This window comes from Corvus cornix, chromosome 8, assembly GCF_000738735.6.
Source record: "Corvus cornix cornix isolate S_Up_H32 chromosome 8, ASM73873v5, whole genome shotgun sequence".
Lineage (NCBI taxonomy): Eukaryota > Metazoa > Chordata > Aves > Passeriformes > Corvidae > Corvus > Corvus cornix.
Genome location: NC_046338.1, coordinates 9,630,605 through 9,654,105, shown reverse-complemented (window position 1 = coordinate 9,654,105; position 23,501 = coordinate 9,630,605). Strand labels below are relative to the sequence as shown.

The following is a 23,501-nucleotide window of genomic DNA, read 5'->3' as shown; positions in this document are numbered from 1 at the left end:
GTTACCCAGGAAGAAATGAGACACCCAGGAGAACTCAGATGCTCAGGGCTAGGCATGAGCCAGGGATATCCATGCCCAATCCCGCTCCCACTGCATGCAGGCCAGATCCCCCCAGCGCACATGGAACTCACCCACTTCGGTAGCACACGTCACCAGCCACCTCACCATCTCCCGCCGCCGCCAGTTGAGGGTGGACAGGGTCATGCGCATCACCTGCAAGGCAAACTTGGGGTGACTGGCTGCCCTGCAGGGCTCTAGTGAGGCCACCCAACAGAGCAGTGCTCCCCAGAAATCCCTCTGGTTCACCTGGCTACCAACTCCCTGGCACTGCCCCACCTCCACCCAAACCACAGTGAGCACAGGTGCTTCCCAGGGCTGAGGTCCCCTGCTCAGGACCACACAGGGATCAATCTACCCCTTCCATGGGGGACACCCTGCTTGGTGGAAGACCATCACCAGCACCACTGCCACAGAGTGGGGGGCAGAAGGGCCACCAGCAACCCCCGCATCACCCCATACCTGGAGCCCCAGTTCCAGGGCCACATTGAGCAGTGTCGTGTCAGAGTTGCTGTCGGCTGGCGTGGCAATCTTGAATGCGTCCTGAGCCAGCTTGAAGATCAAGGAGGAGGAGTGGATGTTCTTCTGGATGGCCTCCAGCACCGTGCGTAGGCGCAGCATGTCCCCTGGGCACAGGCAAGAACAGTCAGATGGCTCAGGCATCCCCCCAACTTGCCCTGGAGCCCCATCTCTTGCCTGTCCTTCACCATGGCCAGCCCCTCTGGACACACACAAGGACACACAGCAATGTTGGATCAGGTCCTGCAGTCCAACAGTTGAAAATGGAGCACCCTCCCCAGGAAGTGATACACCCTACAGCATCCGGCCTCACTCAAGTTCATCCTCTCAGAGAGGACAAACAAACCTGAGTGATCCCAGACACGTCCTGTCTTTAGCAGACATCTCCAGGCACCTGGATGTTCCACCCTGGCCTCAAGTTTGACAGCCGTACAGAAGCCTCTTCCCAGAAAAGGAGGGGCTTGGGGAGATGCCTAATACTGAATGGCTGCAGAAACATCAGTCTTCATCCAAGAACATTAGGAAGAAGAGGAAAGGCTGTTTGCTGCACACGCTGCCTTGCCCAGCAAGTCCCTTCTGCAGGACTGGGCTGGGGTCACCCAGACTTGCTGCACCTTGGTCCTCGATGTCCCAGGTCAGGCACACAGCACTCACAACCAAGACAGGCTGAGCTATCCCCAAAGAAGGGGGTTCATGGCACAACACCCAGGCATATTAATATCATGATCCTGCATCTAAGTTGGGAAATCCTCCTATCAGTCCCTGTGGGACACAGTGTGGGGAGTGGGACCTTTGAGGTGTGTGCAGACCACAGGTGCCAACATGCCACATTAGGTTCCAGCTTTGTTTCTACTCCCAGTCACAGACTGAGCAGATGAACTTCATCCAAAGACAACCAAATCGTGCACAGCCGTGTGAAAAACCCAGTGCTGCACCTGGACACACGGAGACATCTCGGGTGACTCATAGCTAAAGATAACACCTGCCACCCACCGCAGCCGCTTGCACTGCCACCAAAATCCAAGCCTCCCTAAAATGGCTCGTGGGGGCGTGGACAAGAGAGGCTGCAGGATCACACTGGGACGTGCTGCAGCAGGGGAACACCTGAGGAAGGGGACGGTGGGAAAAACAGATGCAATCCAACAGCCCTACATCCCCGGCATAAAAATCTCATCCCATTAGGCACTGGAAGGGAGAAAAAGACCTAAAGGATAAGCCAAGTGCCAGCTCCTCATCAGGGCACTGCAAATCAGGGGCAGGACATCATCAGCCCTGGTAAAGCAGCCTAGAGGAAGAGAATGGAAGGAGAGGAGAGGAGAGGAGAGGAGAGGAGAGGAGAGGAGAGGAGAGGAGAGGAGAGGAGAGGAGAGGCTGCCAAGGCAGCAAGGCTGGAGCTTTCTGACAGCTCATTTTCCTTCCCTCTCACTGGGAAAGAAAAACCTTCTCTGCCAGGCTGGCAGTACCAGGACATCAGAGGGTAGTGGCAACTGCTTGGCTCACTGACCCTCACGGGACACAAGACCCTTGCCATCCTGCTGGGGTTGGTTTCTGGTCAGGGGGATGTTTAATGAAAAGCCTGTGCTCGCCTTCATAATAATGCCTGGGCAGGAACCGAAGAGGCCCAAGAGACCAGTGAGGTGTTTCACAAGCCCCCTGCAGCTGGGACCAAAGTGTCCCACCCAGCACTGCTGATCCCATCTCCCACAAAAGCCACTTGTGGTTTGGTGCACAGGGAGGTCTTCTCCCTCCCACAGCCCACGCAGGATCATTACCACAGGGCTGGAAGAGACAAAGCAGAGGTGAAAGGATAAACAGCTTCAAACTAAACCATGGCATGACCCCACGACATGCCTGGCATGGACTGCTGACCTGGCAGCTGGCTGTGCTGCAGGGCAGGCATGGTCCTGCATCACCCAGGGCACTACCCAGGACCTGCAGCACCGTGGCTGCAAGGCCTGCCTGCACCGCATGGGAAATTCCCATCCTGCCCTGCTGGACCATGAGCCCTTTGGGACAAGAATTCCAGAAACTCCAGATTCTCAAGGCCAGCTCACCGTGCCCTGCCCACAGCAGGCTGTCAGCGGGGCACCCAGCCAGTCACCTCTGCCAGTGCTTGAGGGAGCAGAAGCAACAGCTCCCTCTTTTCTTCCGGAAAAACCCTTCAATGCTCTTGTGCAGCATCGTCCCATCAACCCTGCCCCAGAACTGCCCTGCCACCGACCTTTGGCTGCTGTGAGCATGGTGGAGGCCAGCTCGCACTGCTGTGACTCCAGGTGCCCCAGGGTGAACCAGCGTGGGTACCTGCTGGGGACCACTGAGACCAGGTGGTGAGGGTGAGTCACGTCGCCGGACGGTGCTGTGGTCTCCAGGACAGGCAACCTGAAGGGAAAGCAGGAGGAGGCAACATCAGACCCAGCCCAGCCCGAGCTTCACCCCGTCTCCCTGAGGTGCTGCCAAGGCGAGGCAGGGGCTGCCTGCAGGCAGCTGCCTGCAGCAATGCCTTTGAACACATCCTGCTGCTGTGCATGTGTGGGGCTCCCAAGGCTGCGTGCTCAACACATGGGCATGGGGATCAATCTCAGACTGACTTGAAAGGGGGAGAAAGATCCGTGGAGTGATTTATAAACTTGCAAGGAAAAGCACAGACCTCAGAGAAAACAAAAAGGAAGAAAAAAATAAAATCCCTCCTCCCCTCCTGCTCCTTTCATGTCAAAGCACCCAGCAGAACTCCTGACTGTATCATCTGGTTCTTCTTAAAACGCTTGGCTATGATCAGAAGCAGCAGCACATTTCCCCAGGGCCTCTGCAGCCAGGTTAGGTTGCCTGATTTTGTGGGCATATCTAAAAGCCTGGAAAACCTGGGGGAGAAACAAGCCTAAAGAAAGGGAGCAGGAGTCTCAACGTCACCAGCCTAAACTCCTGAGTTGGTGCTGTTGTTGCTAACTTGATGGCTAATTATGCAGGAGGGAAACTGCCCTGGACATGAAGAGCATCCAAGTGTCTCTGCTCTCCCTGCTTGCAGGCTTGAGGTAACCACAAGGCAGCAGAAGCCCAACCTTTCCAGCCCTGGACATAGATACCCCAACACAGGGAATCCTAGCTGGGAGCAGGGGATGGTTACTAACAGATGGCATCCCTAGGGCCCTTGGTCTTGTTTGATGGCCAGAGGTCTCAGGTCTGGCAGAACACGGTGTCTCCACAGACCACAGGGGCCCTTGGCTTCTTATTAGGGCTGAGCAGCTCTTCCCAGGATAGAGGGATTTCAAACTTTCCCCCAGTGTTGGGGAGAGATGACCCATGTCACTGCAGAAATGCTGCAAAAAAGGTGATGCTCTGGGCCAGGACTTTTAACAGTGGTAGAGGGAGAGAGCACTGGGATGCTCTGGAGTTGAACAGTCCTCCAAGCATTGACTTGTTGGGGAAACTCCAGCCTTTCCAGAACCCATCCCTGTCAAAACAGTGCAGTACATGAGCTGATGTCTGAAGTGCGTCATGCACAGGGGAGGGAGATGGGACAGCTCTCAGCATCAGCTGTGTTCCCAGTCCCAGAGACAGAGATGCATTTTAATGGAGAGCAGAGTGCAACTGTGTTCTCCACCTGGCTCTGCGACACCCTGGAGCCTGGGGCAAACCATCCGCCCATCTGTGCCAGGGTAACAGCCCGTCTTGCAGGCAGGGAGGGCTGCAGGGTGCCCGAGGCCTGGCAGACAGAAGGCAGATGACAGCTCTGTGTGTGCCTGGGACCCGCAGGCAGAGGATGCCTGTCACAGGGACAGGCAAGTGGTGGTCCAGCCTGGAGCGAGGGGGCCAGCAGACATTATTGGACCCATGCAAATCCATACGGATGGAGCTGATAAACTAGGAATCATCCAAATGGAAAGCAGGAACCTCTTTGCACTGCTGCTGTGCCCAGTGGCCCTACACACTGCACAAGTTCCCATGGATGGCAAGCTCCAAGCCTGTCTCCACTCTCATCCCTGCTCTAAAGTTGCAAAGCATCCCAGATTCCCACCAAGCATAGGAAAGAGACAAAAAGGGGGGCAGAGACAGAATTAAACATGCACCAACCTCATGGCCCGCAAAGCCAGCTTGTATGCCAGGTCAGCATCATGGGGCAGCAGGGCAGAGAACAGGTATTTGGCAAAGGTGTGCATGGGGACGCTCTCCCGGTGGATGACTTCTCCCAAGCCGCTGAAGGGACCACCTAGGTAGAAGCAGAGCCCATCAGCCATAATTAGCACAGCAGGATCTGTGGCTGGGGTTTGCACCACCCCAAAGCACTGAGGATCTGCTGTTCAGCTCCCTGGCATGTTACTCAAGTTGGACCCAGGGCTGCTCTTTCCTTTTCTAAAAGAAAATAAGAAACTGAGCCCATGTGCTTAGCACCCTTCTCCATATTGCCTCTGAGTTGGTCTTTTTCTAGGGATGCCAGTAAAGGCTTGCTTTGCCAGGCGATGGGGCAGAGTAGCCATGCTAGAGTCTCTGCACCACATCCAGAGAGGAAGAAGCACGATGGGCATAAATTTTGAAAAGGGCACCTCAGAGATGTTACCAACACTTGGCTAAGACACAAAAGTCAGCTAGATGAACCAGGTCCCCACCTTCCAGCAGCAAGATGCACTGCTTCCGCAGGGTCTGCACCAGCACCGGGTCCAGCTCCAGGTCCTGCAGCCGGGCAATGATCTGCTCCTCATTGCGGCACACCTTGTCCTGGGCATAGAGACCTTCAGGCATCACCCTCTGCTGACCCATCCCCATCAGGGCTACCTCTAAGGCCAGGGACAGGTAGGACTCGCCACTGTCTTGGCTGCCGGTCACAACGGGCACATGTTGATACACTGGGGGTTTGGAGTCCCCAGCATCTGAAAGGAGGGAGAGGAGATACAGTGGGGTTAGAAGAGTCTTCCCAGATAGCAGAATCATTGCAGAGAAAAACCTCTCACTTCAGAAGACCTACACTTCTCTTCCTGCCTGCTTTCAGTTACCCAGAAACAATGGATGAAAGTTCTCTGAGGGAGATACGGGCTTCACCCTCCCTTCCTGCTCTCACTAGGAGATGCAGGAGACCCAAGACATGTGCAACAGAGTGCACAGCTGACACCAGAGCCTTCCCCTGGACCAGCATGCCTCATCCCTGCTCTGCTCTGGCTGCAAACCCTGGGGCTGGGAAAACTCTCTTTCTTTCTACTCACTGCCTTCCTTGCCTGCACTGCAGCTCTGCCCTGGCTGCTCCTGCCAGGGCAGAGAGGGGGGACTCAGAGCCCAGGTGTCCAGAGCCCCAGATCTGCACCCACCTCAGCCACAGCCATCAGGAAGAGATCCAGGAGGAGCACTTGGTACCTGAAATTTCAAGGCAATTTTCCTCTTCTAATCTACAAGCTTCAGTCAGGGTGAGAAAGAGGCAGCCGATGGGGTTCAGAGGGTGGCCTACCCAGCCCTCCAGGTTGGTGATGGTTGTTGCTCCTCGCTGCAGCAGCTCTGGATAAAATAGAACAGGACAATGGTAAAAGTAAGGAATTTAAAGACAAGTTCCGCACCCAGAGAGGCTTCTGAGACCAGAGGACTTTTCTTATCCCACAACTTGGGTCACAGGGACCTCCAGGGCCAACTCTGGCATGGTAGTTCACAAGGGCAAGGAGTAGCAAGGAGCAGCCACCCTGCACAGATAACTGAGGGAGCAGGCACACACACAAAAAAAGGTGTCCCTAAGGCTACATAAGATGCAGCAACTCATTCTCTGTTCCAAGAGGACATGAGGGTCAGCAGAGTCCCTCTATAGGTCCGTAATGCCAGACCTGCAGCTCATGGACTGATTTGCAGTGGTAACCTGAATGTTTTGGAAACACAAGCAGAAATCTCTCCTGAGATGACAAAGACTTCCAGTGATTCTTAAAAACTCCATCTTTTGGTGATCTCAAGCTGGCTGAGCTGGCAAGGACCAGAAGTCGCTGACCTTCAGCAGTGCTGCAGTAACTGACCCCGGCTCCCTGCCAATTGCAACTGCAAAAGGAGGAACACTGGGCTTGTCTCCTGGAACATCTATTCAGGAAATGCAAGGTGGAAGTAGCACACACAGCCAGTTACTGCTGCTCTGCAGTCAGGCAGCTCCTCTTTAATGCAGGCAGCACTTGCCTGGGCAACCCTTACAGGCAACCAGACACAGTGACAGTGGGAACAAGAACATCCCTACTCCAGCAGCCTGAAGACAGCATGTGGGCAGCTCTGTCCTTAGCATGGGGGTGTCAACCCAGCTTGGCTCAAGCAACTCAGTTTGTCTTCCTAGGACATGACCAATCCTCTGCAGGGCTGCCCACCCTCCACTTCTGCCACTCTGAATGGGGCAGCACAATTCTTGGAGGTGGAAAAGACTTTTCCAACCAACCGAGACACCCCGGCCAGACATCCCAAGACACTTCTCACGTAGCTCTACTCATACCTTTCTTCTGATGCTTATAAATTTCCAGCTGCCTTTGCTGCTGCAGTCGCAGGGTGTTGATTATGGCAACAGTTAGTCGGAGAGCTTCTCTAGGATAACCGTGGGAGCGCAGCGCATCCACCCGGGCACAGGCTGTTGGGACGTGTTCTGCAAGGCAAGGAACAGGGGCACGGCTGAGCCAGAGGAGCACAGGCATTTACAGGATGGTACTCACGGGGCCTCTTCTACTCATCTTCCCCACACCCCAGCTAAACTCTTGAATTCATCCATTTCTCCCTGCTCCTGGAAAGGATGCCTACCAGGAATACTAACGGGACTCCTGCCACATTCAACCCACAGCAGCCACGTCAATACCTAAATCCCCACCTCCGCAAAGATTCTCTAATGGAAGCCGTTCCAACACACCATTGCTGCAATACGACAGCTCCAGCACAGGCTGTTACAATCTTGACACTCATTTCTCCTAAAATCTGCATGGCTTATCCCAACTTCTCTCACTGCTCTGCCCCCAAACACTTCTTGCTGTCCTGTCCCACATCTCTCTCTGCTCTCATGGCACAGGTGATGATACACGGGGTGAGGCTGGGCATCCAGCACTGTGCTGGAGGCACTGGAAGACTTGGGGTGATGCTTTGAACTGATTCCTTAACACCTCCATGGAGCGAGCTCTGCAGACATCCTGTCTCTTCTGCAGTTCTCCTACCTGGTGTTTTATTATTAGGAACAGTTGCACGAAACCCCCTCCCAAGACTCACAGTTGCTTAGGAATTCATCTGCTCCTCCTGCTTATTGCTCACCTGAAATCACAAGCAACTGTGGAGAGGATTATGACTGAGTGAGAAATTAGCAGGAGCAGATGACATGACATGCTGCATAACAAGCAGCAAAAATCCCATTTTCTTTCAAAATGTCCTACCAAGGGGAGAAAAAAACCCAGGCAAACACAGAAGATCTGAAGGTATGGTAGAGGGATAATTTCTACTCCTGGAAGAACTCAGAAAGCTCTGAAAATGCAGACAACCACCTCCACAAATGGGGTATCCACATCCCAAAGGTCACCCACAAGGAATATATGAGGAAGAGATTTCAGAACAAACACATCTGTAAAAGAGCTTCTTGTTGCTCCCTCTTTTCATTTGCTAAATGGATGAAATATTCATCTTCTCGCTGAATTCATCACTGGAAGTTGCTGACAAATCACACTCCTCTCCCAGCACTGAGTCCCTGAAGAGGTGCCAAGAAAGCAAAAGCGCAAAATCCAAAAATCATGGCAAATACATCAGAAAAATAACATGCACCAACCAGGTGGGGAAAAGGGCCCACCAGAATCCAGATTAGGCTCAGGACGGGGGAGCTGTGGCCACCGTGTCCATTCTAGATGGAGTCCATGGATGTGCTAACCCAGCACTGCTGTCTGTGGCTGTGTGGGAAGGAGATTTGCTGCCTGCAGCTGCCCAGAACTCTTCCCAGAGCAGAAATATCCTCTCCTGCTCCAGCTAAGGTGTCCCAGCAGCCTTCATATGGGCCCTTCCTATCTCCTGGCATTAACAGCAACTTAGTGCCTGCTACTCCAGAAACTACATCTCTAGACAACTTTAAATATTCTCTTTCCTGGTGGCAGACCCCAGCTTCTGGAGTGGATGACAGTGCAGTGGTGGGCTTTGACCTGTTCTGTGTTCATATATTCAACTCTTTAACTGTAGGGTAATCCCCCTTCCTGAAGGTGAGTGGGGACTTGTGTCTCCCATTCTGGGGTCTGAGGGCTGACAGCCACACCAGGATCCCCCCAAAGCCCTTCATGACACTCGTTCTCATCCCAGACAAGGAACTGTTGAGGGTCTGCAGATCTGCCCAGGGTCATGACTTTGCAGGAGAGAATTTGTGTGGCTTGAGGTACTTGGGCTAAAAGTCTTCAACACGGGAGGGCTCTGGGCTTGCCTGGCCCAGCATGCCTTAAGCTCACACGAGGCTTAACTGTATTGACGGCTAATTGCCTTTCAGGGAAGACTAACAAGAGGGTGAGAGCAGGAAAGAGAAAATCCAGAGGATACAGCTGTGCTTTGCAGTCAACTTTCAAAAGACTTTAAGTGCCCAGACCCCCAGTACTGGAAACAGTGAGAGCTTGCTCTGGGGACAGCTAAACACTGGCAGGATGAAAAGGGACATGATGAGCTTGGTCCAAGCTGCCCAAGAGAAGCCCAGACTGTAAATATGTGGAGATTGCTCTAAGGACTGTGGCTGGGGTTTGGGTGGGCATCAAATTCTTCTGCTCATCCCACTCCTCAGGCCAAGGGCCAGAGCAGCAATTTCAGTCTAGGATGCAGAAACTTGCAACGACCCAGAGTAGCCTCGGGTGACTCCTCTCCACGAGCAACCCTACTCACACAGGCCATGCGAGGGGCCGCTGGTTTGGATGCTCACCCAGCCACAGTGGCTGTCCCTGGGAGTTGAAGAGGAGGCTCTCGCCCTCCCGCTGGTAGGAGGGGGACATGTAGAAGTCACTGCTGATAATGCGCTGCAGGTGGCTGTCCTGCCAGTGGAGGTCACAGCCCTCGATCGCCCGGGTGAACACTGTTCGTCTAGGCCTGGCCAGCGAGTCTGCAAAGAGAAAAACCATCAGTGCCCTGCTGGGGGCAGGGGCAGCCTGTTCCTCCTCCCAGATACGACCTCCCTGGGCAGAGCTCTGCTTTTACAATGAAAGCAAAACCTGGTCTCACCTCAGTCATTTCCGAGATGGACATGAGCTCTGGCTTTGGATCCCTGTACTGCCTACTCCATCTCTGAGGGAGACTAATGTCTCCTCAGACAGCATTGCTAAGTAACTTGCTAGAACAGCTGACTTGGTCAGAGAGGTGAGAAAAGAGGCAGGGACCACCCATCCATTTGCTTTGTGACCGCAATCCACTGTCACACACAAGGCTGATGCCTTGAAACCTGGCACTGCATTCCCTTCCCTGTGACACTGAGCACGCAGGCAGCTGCCCCAGGGTCAGGACTGGGCTCCCTCAGCATTACAACCCTGCCAGCACCATGAGCTCTCCTCCTCTGCTCCAACACAGTCTCAGCTTCACTGAACTGCAGCTTCTTAGATCAGCAGCACATGAAGCCACAAAGGGAACCACATGAGTGTGTCTGATCTACCTCCAGGTGATGGGGGGAACCATCATCTTCTAGCAACCTTTGTGGGCTCCGTGAGAGGGCTGGAAGGGAGGAGACAGCATCATCTGAAACCCCACTGCTGCCTTGCACAGGATGTCTGCTCTCCTCTTCAGAGCTGCTCTGTAACTTCATGGACATTTCTGAAGCTACCAAATGCTGGATTAGCATTTCACCCCATCCAGATTGATCAAGACAAGTGGTTTGTCATGAGGAAAAAGCCTGTCCAGAGCAACCCCACTATCACTCCAGCCACATTGGATCATGAAGGCCAAACACAGCTGGCAGGCTGCAAAACAGGAAGCCCCAAAGGGGGTGCAACATTCCATGTTAGGTCCTGCAACCCGCAAGAGGGGCCGAGTTAAATGCATTCAAGGGTGGAAAACAAAAGGCACTGTTCAAAGCTGATCCAGGGAGGCTGGGTAAACATGCTCAGGAAACGATGGCAACAAGCAATTAGCCGGAATGCTGCAGGCACCCTGAGGTGGAGAGAAATTAAACAGGTGTTTGTATGTTGAGAACCAAGCCTGCTCACTTTACCAGGAAGGATTTCAAGAATCAGCTGTTCTTCAGTAATAAAAGAGGCTGGCAACAATCCGGAGCAGTATTTGCATATGCACAAACATGAACCCCGGGACACCTCCAGGACCCATGCTGCTTTCAGTCCCCTTCTTGGAGAAGCAGGAGCACAGGGAGAAGGGGACCACCCTGGCATGTGCCTTGGGAACTCCCTGCAAGTCTAAAAAAAGTGACCTGTTCAGCCCCAGCAACCTTCCCCAAATGCCAGAGCAAATCCTTGGGAGAGCTGGGAACACCACGGGGATAGTCCATGGTGCAGGACACAGAGCAGGGCCAGGTTTAAATTAAGCTGCTCCCTGAGGAAGAGCATAGGGAGGCCGGGCATGCAGTCCTGGCCATGGCTGGGGTGGCTGGAAGGACAGTCACGCTCCCAAACTGCTGCTGAGGGACTAATCCCACCCAGAAGAATGAAGTTTCCCCTGTTGTACGGCTGCTGTCCCCCTCTCCTCCACCCACTTTGGCCATGCATAATACACCAAAGAGCAATTCCAGTGCAGCAGACAGAGGCATGTGAAGAGCAATAACTTTCAATTAATGTCTACTTCAGGCAAAAGGAAGGAGAAAGAGTGCTTAAATTTAAAGGGATCAAATGCTTTGTCAGCGGTTGAAAAACTATTTTAGCACTAAGGAACAACCCCATAACTACATTGCTCTGTCTGTGCTCTGCACTTGAACTGCGTTAACATTCCTGGCTAATGACTTCCCTGTCACCTGAATCACAGCCTTTAAGTGAGGCTCAAGGGCTGGGAAAGGGGCTCTGCACCATCTCCAGCTCCTCACTCTCACATTACAGCCAGGACTTCTGAGCTCAGCTCTGCTCTGTTGCAAGCAGTACTGTTTCGCTGTATTACCCCATGCCCAAACCTGGACACACTGTAGGGGTCTAAACTCCCCCAAAGTCAAATTGCTTTAAAATGGTCTCTAATTTGATACTCAAAACACGGGCGACTTTGCTCTGTAGCAAAGAAGTGAACATTTATATAGAAAACAAGAGACTGGGAAGAGAAATATTTTGTATTCCTATGACTCCCAGAAACATCAACAGCAGCTGAAGCAAGTTCTCTTAGCTTTGGGTTGAGTTTTAACCTGGACCCAACCCCTGTGGCTGTCAGCTGGATCTCCACTCCCTGCCCAGACTCACCTTGGCTGTGACCGGAGCTCTGCGTAAGCGCATTAGTGATGTTGGGAAGCTCGTTACCATAATTGCCATCTTCCAGGGGACAGACGTCCATCTCACCCCACTTGCGCAGCTGCCGGAGCCAGCAGGATTTCTCTTCCAGCTTGCAGTGCGGGTTTAACACCACACACACCCACAGCGCCCCTAAACAAAGCCAAGAAATCACGGAGGTGCCACCGCCATACACACAGGGCAAAGCTCTCCAGCCACCGTGCTCGCCCTGAGAGCCTGCAAGGTTCCATCGAGGTTTGTAAACTCATTTCAGCACAATGCATGGACCCAGGAGGGGGATTTACATGGCTTTTAAATAAGACGGAAATTAACTCTATCCCAGCTGAAACCAGGACAAAGTAAAACTCCTCCGTAATGAAGCTAAATTATAATCTCATGAGATGGGGGACAGTGGGGAGGAGGGAAGGAGAGAGCGGCTGTGTATGAATTTGTGAGTGCTTCTGTCTGCCAGGACAAATCTAGTGTTTGAACTACACATCAAAGCATGCTTAAAAACACCCTGGCAAGCTGCAGTGTCTGTATCTCCAAAGACTAACCTGATTTTGATCCTACCCACGTTCCAAGTGCTTTAAAACCCGCTCTGAATGCTATTTCATCTGCCATTGTTCTTCAGGCCATTTGCATTCAACTATTTAAAAAGGAGATTTGGTGTATTTTCTTTCTTTTTTTTTTTTCCTTTTTCAATCCCTAGTAGCCCCCAGCCTTCAGAGGAGGCAGCAGAGGAACCTGGAGCTTGGCTTGATGTCTTGCAGGCAAGAGCCCTCCCAGATGCGAGTCCTTCGGATCTCGCAAGCCAAGTTGCCCACCAGTAGGACACCCACACTGACACTCTCTGGGTCAACCATGGGACCTCACATGATGCTGATGATGCTGTCTGCTGTGTGAGAGGCAAAACCAGGACCAAGGACATCTGTGATCATTAAGATCCAGCTCATCCTTTCATAACACAGGGCTCACACTGCTGCTGCTACCTGAGCCTTGCAGACTATTCCGGGTCACTCACTGCTCTGACAAGGGCTACAGCAACCTAAGTAAGTGCAAACCCACGAATTCTTCTTTAGCTAATTCCATTTCTACCCAAATTTCCCTGCAAGGCTGCCAAGATGCAGCATGTCCCCTCCCTTGTGCCTCCCTGCGGGGTGAGATGGCTGTGGGCTGCCACAGCTGCAATGTGAGGTATCCCCAGGGATCCCTTTGGGCTGAGCAGTCCCTGCTGCTCCTCTCTCTGCCCATGTCAAATCCTGTCACACACGTGGGACAGCTCAGCCTCCTGCAGAAACACCCTCCCTGCCTCTCCTCCATGAGCTCAGCAGAGACCTGGAGCACCTTCCTTCTCCCTGCCCAGCCTGCTGCTCTCCCTCACCTCTCCATCACTCCCAGAGCCGAAGTTCCCATCCCAAAGTGACAGCCAGTGGCAGGACAACATCACCCAACATGCCTCCACTGCGCAACAAGGAGATTCCTCCACAAGCCCAAGCCACCTCCCTCGCTGGCTGTGTTTTGAGCAGCAGTTCCCCAGCTGCACAGCCCTGCCATTGAGCCAAACAGCCCCAAGCGAGGCTGCAGTTCCGACAGGAGCCAGAGCAGCCGGTCCCCTTGCCAGACAACACGAGGCAAAACCAGGCTGAGCAGCAATGTCCTGGCCCTGGTTCCACTCTGGTGTCTCTCCGCTCCTCTGCGTTAACGCTGAGCTTTGGTGGTGCTTTTTGGGGTGCATGTCCCCAGACCAATCCTTTGCCAGCTGGAACTTGTGGACATGTCTGGTTCAAAACATTATTAAGGCATGGTGGCTGTGCATGTCTGGCTCCTTGGAGCCGCCAGGCTTGGCAGGAGAGACGTCACCGCGTCACAGCGCAGATGGTGGCAGCAGCATCGCATCCAGGAATGGGCACGGGAAAAGCAATTGCAGGCATTGATCATCAGCAAATGTCCAAAGCAGCCCTTGCCCAGTTCAGCTCCAGCTCTGCTTCCAGGACATCCCACCAAAACCCCACTTCTTTCTGATGAACTGGGGGGGCGGGGCGTGTTAAGATTTTTGTGCTGCATCATCAGCAATTAATTAATGTGTAAAAGAGGTACCTCCTTAGGGGCCCATCCTTCCCAGGGTAGGTCCATGTCACTCACTCCCAGGCTCCTGCAGGCTCCACAGGGGACACACAGACATGGCATGTTTTTAAAAATCAGATCTCGGCTCCAGAAAATGAGTCTTCCTTAAGGAAGGGGATAAAACTTCCCACCTCCTTGGGTGGCCATGAGATAAAACCTGCACTCCACTCTGGGTGTCGGGCATTCCCTTCCCATCAGCACTCCTGCCTGTTGTCGTTGCTCTTCTTCACCCACTTTGGGGCTGCTTGTGTGAAAAGCAGCCTCAGGCAGTTTCAACTCAGCGCGTCTGAGGGTGCACAGAACTTGGCTGATAGGCAGTAACAAGGCTTGGTGCTCCAGCTTCACCGCCCCCAGGAATGGGATGCACCCACTGCATTTTTGGCTCCCATAGCTCCGCTAATACGCGTTCCTCGGAAGCCTCATGACTTTGCTGCCTATTTTTGGGAGCCCTCCGAGGCATCCTTTGCATGCCAAAACATTATACCCCTGGGCTCTCCTGCAGAAGGAACTATGTGCTGAGGAGATGGGAAGCAGGAGGGAAGTGAGATTTGCATCTCTCTCGGTCATGATAATTATCTGGGAGATATAATAGAGTAGTTTTCTGAGCCCTGTGGTCAAGTGACATCAGCTGACAGCACAAGTGACTCCTGTCCTGAGCCGAAATGCCACGCCAAGTCAGACTCCATGTCTCTTCACATGCTGCAGAAACCTTCATCTGAACTTTCTGATAGCAGGAGGTTAAGTGGGGAACAAAGCGGCAGATCACGATTAAGCTAAGCCTCTAAACAAAAATGCTTTTCAATGACGGGGCTGGGTGCAGGGACAGGGGGGTCAGAGCCTTCCCAGACCAGTGGTCCTGGCTGCCGGCCCCAGAGAAGACAGGCACTCCGATCCCGCGCCCAAGTTTCCAAACCATCAAAGAAATTCTCCCGTTTCCCACAGGGTCGCTCCCCAGCTTAATCTGCTGAAATTCCCCACTGTAAACAAGTGGCCGAGATAAATAAACCCGTCTCCAGGCAGATTAAGGTCAGGCTGCACTTCAGCTGGTTTTTCATCTATTTTTTGTAATTAGGCTTTAATCGTAAGTACTAATGCGCCAGGGCAAATACTCCCACGCTGCTGAGCTCTCCATCCAGCAGGTCCTTCCTCTGGCTCCCCAGCAGACGGGGCAATAGAGGTTCAGTTGGCAGCACATGCACAAGCGAATGATCCCATTTTTATTTTAATTTTTGGGGTTTTTTTATAACTCTGAAATCCTGCAAAATCCTTTACATTTTCCCCAGCATAAATCCACAATCTTCTTTAAGGCTGATCTTCTTCCAATCCCACACAAGTCTGTGATGCAGTCTTTGCTAAAATCGATGATTAATTATTAAACACGTGCCCAAAATAATTTCCAAAAGGCCCATTTTTTGCTTCTAAGTGGTGGAGGATTGTGGTCTGTGCCAGGGCTTCCCATGGCAGCTGGCAACAGGCCCCTCATCTCTCCCTTCAGCAGCAATGGTAATGCTGGCAGCTTTGGCAGTGGTTAAACGTGGTGCTTCCACTGCCCCACGTGCCCTGGCTACTGTTACCCACCCACAGGTAGTTTGGGACACCACTCTGCATTCCTGATGTCTGTTACCAGCGAACACCCCCAACTCAGAGCAGCTCTGGTCTCTCTGTGCCTCCACAACTCCTTCAGAGAGATGCTCTGCTCCTACAGTAAACACTGCCCAAGGCACACACTGCCCAACATAGAAGGCTTCTGTAAAATGGGGAATAATCCCTGCTTTGAGTGTAGTCCATGCCCATCTTGTCCTGGAGCTGCTTCTTGGAACATCATCATGTCCTCTACAGGAGCTTCTCTTCAGCATGGAGATGCTCAGACCCTCATGTGTGACATGCCTACGCCAGGTGAGCTGCTCTGACGTGTGTTGGCTGGCACTACGCTTCCCCTGCTGTCATGTTGATCCAGCACTGGTAGGGCCCTGACATTCCCCAGCCACTTTGCCATCTGCCAACGGGGCCATGCTGCCACCTCCTCCCACTCTGCTGACCAGTGTGCACCAACCTGGTCCTTTTACAGTTAAGCCAGGACTGAAACCCAACCACTCTACCCTCGCCTGTGCAGGAAGGGAGGGAGGGCTCTCGGCTTGGATAGCAGCTTGGAAATCTGGCCAAATTATCTGTAATTCTGAGCAAATTGCTTCCTGCGTCCAGACCTACCCACACACCCATCCATTCATATATCACCAATGTGTTTGCTTTTTTCCATGTGGAAATTCTGGCTTGGTGGACTTGGCCACCTCTCCAGGATCCTTGCATATCCAATTGTCTAGCTGCAGCATCCCAAAATCCTGGAAATATCTTCTTGGCAAGCAAGCATAGATGAGCTCTCCAGAGCTGGTGTGGTTATTTCCATCCAGGAAATTTCATACAGAAGCAAGACATCCCACCCCTGCCCAGATCTTGTCTGCATAGCTTGGCCAGAGTCCCCAGGCTCATTTCTGTTTGCATTTGTTGGGCACTTGGTAGGTGGGTCTGCAGTCTCAGATGCTCCAAATCCCAGATCATCCTAATCCTTCTTCCTGCTCTACCATATCTCTTTGGTGCCAGACCATCAGCCCTTGCCCTTGCATAGTATCTCCTACCAGCAGGCTGCACAGGAGCTCAAACTTACTCATCAAACTATGGCTCAAGTCAAACTATTCACCCAAGATCCCATATGTCCAGGAAGAGCCCAGAACTGCAGGGTTAACTTCACCACACAACCAACCTCCCCAAGCCCACGTCATCTAAATGTTTTATTCTAATGATATTACAGGGTCAGCCAGCTGAGCTGGTGTCTAAGGTGCTTAGCTAGAATTACCCAGAACTGCATTTTGCTTACAGCCAGGCTCTGTGCTGCCCATCCTGCCCCCCTCACCCTGGAAACGTGCACCACAACAGGCAGAATCTGTGAGATGTGATGAGACTTGAGAACCTGCCTTTCCCTCTCTGGATCACAGTTCCTCCAGGAACAGCACTTCCACATCCAGGCTACAGCCAGCCCCTAGGGCTAACCAGCCCTATGTCCTCCCTTGCAAAGGCTTTGGGGCAGCTCACCAAGCACCAGCCTGCTGGAAGTATGGGACCAGCCACACACAGCACACCCGTCATCCTTGATCCCTGTGCAGGAGAGGGGCTGGTTTAAGGTGTTGAACTGTGTGGTTTGGGCCTGATCCAGGGCCTCTGTAATGATGTCCCCATTGGACCAGCAGCCCAGGTAACTCTGCTCCTCTCTGCAAGGCAGTGACCCTTACCCAGCTCATCCCAGAGCTGCCGGCACTTCTCTGTTATGCCCGTCCCCTGCTGCCTCCAGAGGGAGAGCCGAGGATCAGCCATGAACTGCTCTGTTATCAACGTCAGCATCCTGGCCCCGTTGGAGTCCCTCATGCGCAGCATCTCCCGGACCTGGGAAGGACAAAGAGAAAGTCTTCAGTGAGACAAACCATGGCTCCTCAGAGGTGTTTAAGACATTTTCATGTGGCTGGCAACCCACAGCTCCTTTAGCCTGAGGGTCCAAACTGTAAATACATACATATATGACACATATGTGTGTGTATGTATAATGTGTAGCCATAAATTATAACCCTCATGCAATGGCTGTGATGAGGTTAGTTGGAGCTCAGTTGAGTAGCAGATACAGCCAGGCTGTGAAGGGGACCGAGATTAAGAACATGTAAACAAGGCCCTTCTGCAAAGAAAGAGAAAAGCCCATAGGTTGGTGGGATTTGTGGGTTATGATCCCACCTTCCCATGGTCTTAGTAAGCTCTGCAGGATTGGCTTTTTCCCCACTGTGCTGAAGGGGAGATGGGGGAATGCCCTTCCTTGCACAGGGATCAATGGCACTCATGGGAGGAAGGGACCTGCCAGGGCAGCAGGTGAGACAATCCAGGCCTGACCCAGAGCCTGGATTACAACCGCCTGCTCCGCGACAGGGCGAGAAGGCACTGGAGCAGAGATTCCCAGCTGTGATGGGCACTCTGCCAGGGCAGCCGGCGACTGCCAGCTATGTGACACGCCGAGCAGAGATGGGAGAGAGCAGCCGGCTCCTCACCTTGGCAAACATGGAGTTGAGCTGCTTCCCCGAGCCGTAGTACCCTCCCTGAGATAGGAACAGCTTCACCTGCTCTCGGACTTGCTCCTCGTCCAAGTGCCAGCAGTTCTCGTCGTCGATGCTGGCCCCAGCAGTGGGGTCAGGAGCGCCTGAGAGGATGGGAGGGGAGGAGAAGAGAGACAACCATGTTCATGGCAGCAGGGTCAGCAGCCCCACTAGCAAGGAGTGGACCTACCTCAATTTTATAGGGACCCACCTTTATCATCTCAGTGACAGAAAACCAGCTTGATTCCTTGTGACCGATAGATAAAGCTTTGTAAAGGGAAGGCCTGGTAAAATCATGGCTCTGGCCTGTTACTTAGCCTGAGTAGAAATGGACTGTGGGAGAATGACTCAGCTAGAATAGAGGAAGTGAGGCATGCTGCATGAACCCCTCATGCCTGCACCGTGGTGTACGGTGGTTGGTTAAATTTGGTTTGTTGTGCCTTAAAACTATGTAAACTAACAACCAACTAACGGCATAAAAAGGCCAGGTTTTTTGTAAATAAAGTTCCTCCTTTGCACCTGCCTGGGGACTCCTCGCTGCTCCATAGCGTTACAATTCCTAGGCAGTGAGCCCCAGCTGGCAGCACTGTGCTGTCCTGTAACAGCGGTGGCAGCAGCCATAAGGAGGCACCCTGACCACAGGGCTAATGCTTGTACGGCCCCTCACCCTCTCCACCCCATGTGAAGTGAGGCTGAGGAAGACCAGGGACCTGCCTTCCTCCAAAGCCCCAGGAGTGTGGGCAGCACAGCTGCAGAGCCCGGAGCGCTCCATGGCTCCAGGGATTGCCCAGGGTGCTCCTGCTCCACATCACCGGTTTGTTAAAACATCAGTAAAGCTCCAATTCCTGCAAGCCCTTCCCCATGTTTGGAACAGCGTAACAAAGGTGACTACAGCATATGGGCTCCAGAGCCCTGGGTTAAACACCTGATCCTGCCCCTCGTTTGCTTTCGGACAGGAGACAAGTCCCTGGGCACCAATATACCTGCCTGGGAGAGACCCTCCACAGGAAAGAAAAAAGGATCAATAATCCTTCAAAGAGCAAACTGTGACCAGAGCAGGGCTTTTGGCAGGCACACATATGCATTCACAGGCTGCATTTCATCTTCCAGAGAACAAAAGAAAACCCGCAATTGATTTAAACAAGTTGGACCAAATTTCCCTTGCCTTGCCCCTTTCAATTCCCATTTTCCCCCCCAAGCACTACCCTACCTCCCCCAGTCATGGGTTCCAGGGCTCACAGGACAGGCAGCAGCACAACTCCAGCGAGCAGCCAAGAGCACAAAATGGAACTGAAACTTGGATTTTCAGCTGTCTGCTTTTGGGTCCTGCTCTACAAAAGCTCCTGAGGGAAAACCAGTGCCAAGGAGGGACTGCTGCAGCTGGAGGATGCTCCACTCCACTTTCGTCTGCTTCTCTCATCTCATCTCCCTCTCAAGAGGGGAAGAGGGTCAGCACAGGAAGAGCAAGGCGCTGCATGAGGAGCCATGGGATGGTGTAGCTGACACATTCCCAATTAAATCTTCATGATGTCTTTTCCACAACTGGGATCTGGTTGGGGAGCAGACATCACTTTCCTCCAGAGGCAGCCTGGGACGCTGTGCACACCCCAGCCTTGTGTGTTGCTGAACCAGGAGCTCAAATACAATTCATGAAAATCGTGCTCCAGGATGCCTGTTCAGCAGGGCAAGTGTCTGTTCCTGGCTTGTAAGCAAGACAACATCAACCTCAGGGGTTCTGCTCCTCCAGCAAAGGCTGAGAACACTCCTGACCTGGTAAGACACAGTTATTTGTATTTAATGTCCTTTACAAAATTACTTTTATTTCTCCTAACACTCACTGCCTGAGAGAAGTTCCAGCAAGCTCTAGGCATGCTGAAGGGACAGGATGCTCCTGCTCCCTCTGCAGAATAATTTATAGTCGACACAATCACATAATTGGGACGAGAGCTGAAGCAGCAGAAAGGAAATCACAGCTCCTGGAGGAGCATGAGGACTTTTGTCACACATGCCCTGATCCTGATCCCATTCCCACTCCTCTGCCATAGGCCTGGAGACGCAGTTAAACCCTGAGCCCTCAGCAAGGGGCGAATCCTGCTCAGAGGGTACCATCAGAGTCAGCTCAGAGTCCTGCCATAAGGCACGAGGGACAATCACAGCCAGGGACAGTCCATGCTGGCCCTCTGAGCTTTTCTGTGCCTTTTCCTTCCCTCCCCCAGCCTCATCCTTATCTCAAAGATAAAGAGCAGACAAGCCAGCGATTATCCCCTATCAGGAACCGATGACTAATCTGTCTACCATGAGCGCTTATCCGGCCCCATCACTAGGTATCCCAGACGCTTGCACTCTTAATATCCTCCTCCCCACCATCCTGCCCGCCACTCCCAGCTGCAGCTATCCAGAGCAGCCTCGACTGCCTCTATAGGGTCACCTGTCTGCATCTACAGGGACCAGGAGGGCATGGACGCCTGGGGTGACTCAACCCACCAAAGCTCAGCTCATCCCTGATCCCTCACCGTGGCCGCTGTGACAGATTAAGGAGGAGGAGGTCGCAAGGTGCAAAAAGTAGGTGCGTTTTTTTGGGGTTCCCGGGGCTACCCCTCAGTGCCTGCTGCTCACACATAGCGTTAGCGACGGAAAGCCTGAGCAGCGAGGAAGGGAGCGTGCAGCTAAATAAAACCTCCTCCTCCCACGCAACACATTGAGCACTTCACACGTTGGGGTTCGGGCCGCAGCCAAATTAGCAACGCGCCTCCCGCGCCTCCAAATAAAGCCCAAATTTGCTTGTAAATGTATTTTGCTCTCCTATAAAAGATTCAGAGAGGGCTGTAATAGCAAATTCCCACACGTGCAGCACAACCCGGCAGATAACGGGCTGCCCAATTACGCTGGGGAGCTGGATAAACATTTAAGAGCAAACAACGGGATTTGTGCTGGGTTTAAATATTAATGGCAGGATTTGTCCACTTCCCCTTGCCAACGTTCACACTGTGGGGGCTTCGGCAGCGGCATGCCGTGACGCAGCTGATGAGTGATTCCATGTCTCAGCTCCAAAGGAGCTGGGAACGGCATGTAAAACAGCCCAGCGCCTGCATAACACATTTCTCATATAGCAGCATTCGTGCTCCAAAGAGCCCTGTTTCAGATGTGCTGGATCTTGGTCCTGCCGGATTCAGATTTAAGGAAACACCATTGCACATCTTGAGTGGAAAGAGTGTTTCACCAGCCCATTTACACTGGCTGTAGAAACTGAGATAAAAATGCAATCCATCACACCCAGAGCTGGGCTCCCGCCTCATTGGGAGCTCAGGGGTTTAACTGTTTGACAGCCAAGTGAGACTTGGCAAATACAAAGACCAAGAAATAAGGACTGGAAAAATCTACAAATTAAAAAGCAGAGTGAAGTCAGGCATGGAAAACTCAACTCCTTACTCAGAATTTAGCTGCCCAACATGAAGAAAACAAAAAGGGCTCCTGGACTGGAAAGCTGCAGGTTTCCAGGGCTGAGGAGGCAGTAGGACCTTATAGGTCACAACAAGGCATTGGCACATCCCAAACCCAAGCTCCAGAACCCAAGAAGGGGAGATACATCAGCTAAGTAGTGTGGAAAGCACTCCCACAGCATCTGACCTGAAGCAGGATTGGTGATACAAAGAAAAAGGGAGGATTATTATTTTTAACCAGTACCTGGAGCTGATAAACTGATGCTAAAAGCCACCCAGGGATAAAGGTGGCTGCTCCAGCATCTCCACCATGGTTGTTTTACCCGACCGTGCCCAGCACCCTTCGGTGGTTCAGGGCCTGACCGTGTCAGCCCCAGGGTCAGTGGTGCCTGGAGCAGGGCTGGCCATCGTGGTGGCCATTCACAAGGGCCATCTCATGACTGCACATGGTAGTGTTGCTGAATGCCTCCAGGCTCCTCTCAGGCGTCCAGAGAGAAAACAGATGTGAAGGATCAGCTCAGGGCGGGGGGTGGGGAGGACATGGACAAATAAGCAAATGGCAGAAAACCTCGAAGAGAAAATAACCAGGCACCAGAAAGGAAATGAACTCTAATAAGGGATTAAAAATAGCAGCAAAGCAAGGAATCCAGCTCTCCCAAGACTCCCGGTTTGTTTTCAAGTGGAGGCAAGTCAGAAGGAGCTGCCAGGGCAGCCTGAAGATTCACATACACCTGACAGCAACAGGGCAAGTGAATCCAGACTGGCTCCCAGCATGGTGGACAGGAGCAATGTGGTCCAGCTGGTACCAGTATCTGGGGCAGCTCACTTTGGAAGATGCTTGTCAAGCACCACTCATGTGCTCTGGAGTAATTTGGCAACCTCAGTCTCTCTGCAAAACAAGGGAAGAGCTGCCTTTCTCTCCAGCACTCAGGTGTGGTTTTTTCCCTTAAATCCCCATCAGCTCAGCAAACAGGAACACGAATGCCCTGGAGATCTGACCTTCTCCTCCTCCCCTGTGGGAAGGCAGAATTTCAAATAGATTTACTGGTGCTGCCCTCCAGACACTGTCTCGGGATGACCTGAAAGTCAAAGAGCACCCAAAGACTCCTCAAACATCAGCCTTGGCTCTGTGCAACAGGACAGGCAGGGACCTCCTGCACACTGACCTGGCAGCTGACTTCCTGTGCAGAAGGAGCAAGATGGGACAGTGGGTGAAGGACAGTATTAGCCCAGGAGTTGAATGAAAGCTCAAGGTGGTCAAGAATGCATGTGGGACAAAAGGGGATGGATAAGGCAGCAGGCTTCTTATGGCTTTGCATAAGCAGATCCACTTTTCCCATGCCAAAGCCTGAGGAACATTGCCTCTACAAGTTTTCCAAAAGTCCTCTCCTCCAAGGAAGGTCCTGAGACCCTGCAGGACTACAGAGGCCCCTTGGTGATTCACGTGGCTCGTCCTCAGAGGGTGCTGCCCCTGCACCGTGCAACCGCAGAGGTTTTGTGGCTTTTCCCACTTCTGGTTGAGAAGAGCACCCCAAGCCCTTTGATCGCACCAGCTGAGCACCACACAGTGTCATCCACTGGCATTTCCCTGGGCCAGACAGAGCACCCCAGCCACAACTCCTGGACTGAGGGCAGCAGCACCCTCTGCCATGTCCACGTGCTGCTCAAGGTGGGCGAGTCACAGAGCTGAAAACACACGGTCTGCCAAAATCTCCTGCCCCTTACGCATGGAAGGGGGAGAATTCATCCATGATGCATGAAGGATACCTCTAAGCCCCAAATCTTCTGGGCCCACAGGCACCGTCCCATCTTTAAGCTTCTAATTACAGATTTTAATGACCACTTTGTCTGGTCCTGCTGTGGTTTCCATCAGCCTCCTCTCCTTGGCCACA

General features: G+C 52.7%; 1 protein-coding gene across 1 annotated transcript in view; it reads right to left on the bottom strand.

Moving 5' to 3' along the window:
- The window catches only part of ZSWIM5 (zinc finger SWIM-type containing 5), a 97,519-nt gene that overhangs the window by 2,701 nt on the left and 71,317 nt on the right, over nucleotides 1–23,501 (bottom strand). The window contains exons 3-13 of the mRNA XM_039555931.1: nucleotides 18,125–18,273; nucleotides 17,327–17,477; nucleotides 11,889–12,068; nucleotides 9,434–9,610; nucleotides 7,013–7,159; nucleotides 5,917–6,054; nucleotides 5,178–5,438; nucleotides 4,645–4,780; nucleotides 2,798–2,955; nucleotides 520–683; nucleotides 132–213 (exon numbers count right to left, since the gene is read on the bottom strand). Of these exons, the coding sequence (XP_039411865.1) occupies nucleotides 132–213; nucleotides 520–683; nucleotides 2,798–2,955; nucleotides 4,645–4,780; nucleotides 5,178–5,438; nucleotides 5,917–6,054; nucleotides 7,013–7,159; nucleotides 9,434–9,610; nucleotides 11,889–12,068; nucleotides 17,327–17,477; nucleotides 18,125–18,273 (1,743 nt within the window). The remainder of the gene's footprint in view (nucleotides 1–131; nucleotides 214–519; nucleotides 684–2,797; nucleotides 2,956–4,644; nucleotides 4,781–5,177; nucleotides 5,439–5,916; nucleotides 6,055–7,012; nucleotides 7,160–9,433; nucleotides 9,611–11,888; nucleotides 12,069–17,326; nucleotides 17,478–18,124; nucleotides 18,274–23,501) is intronic.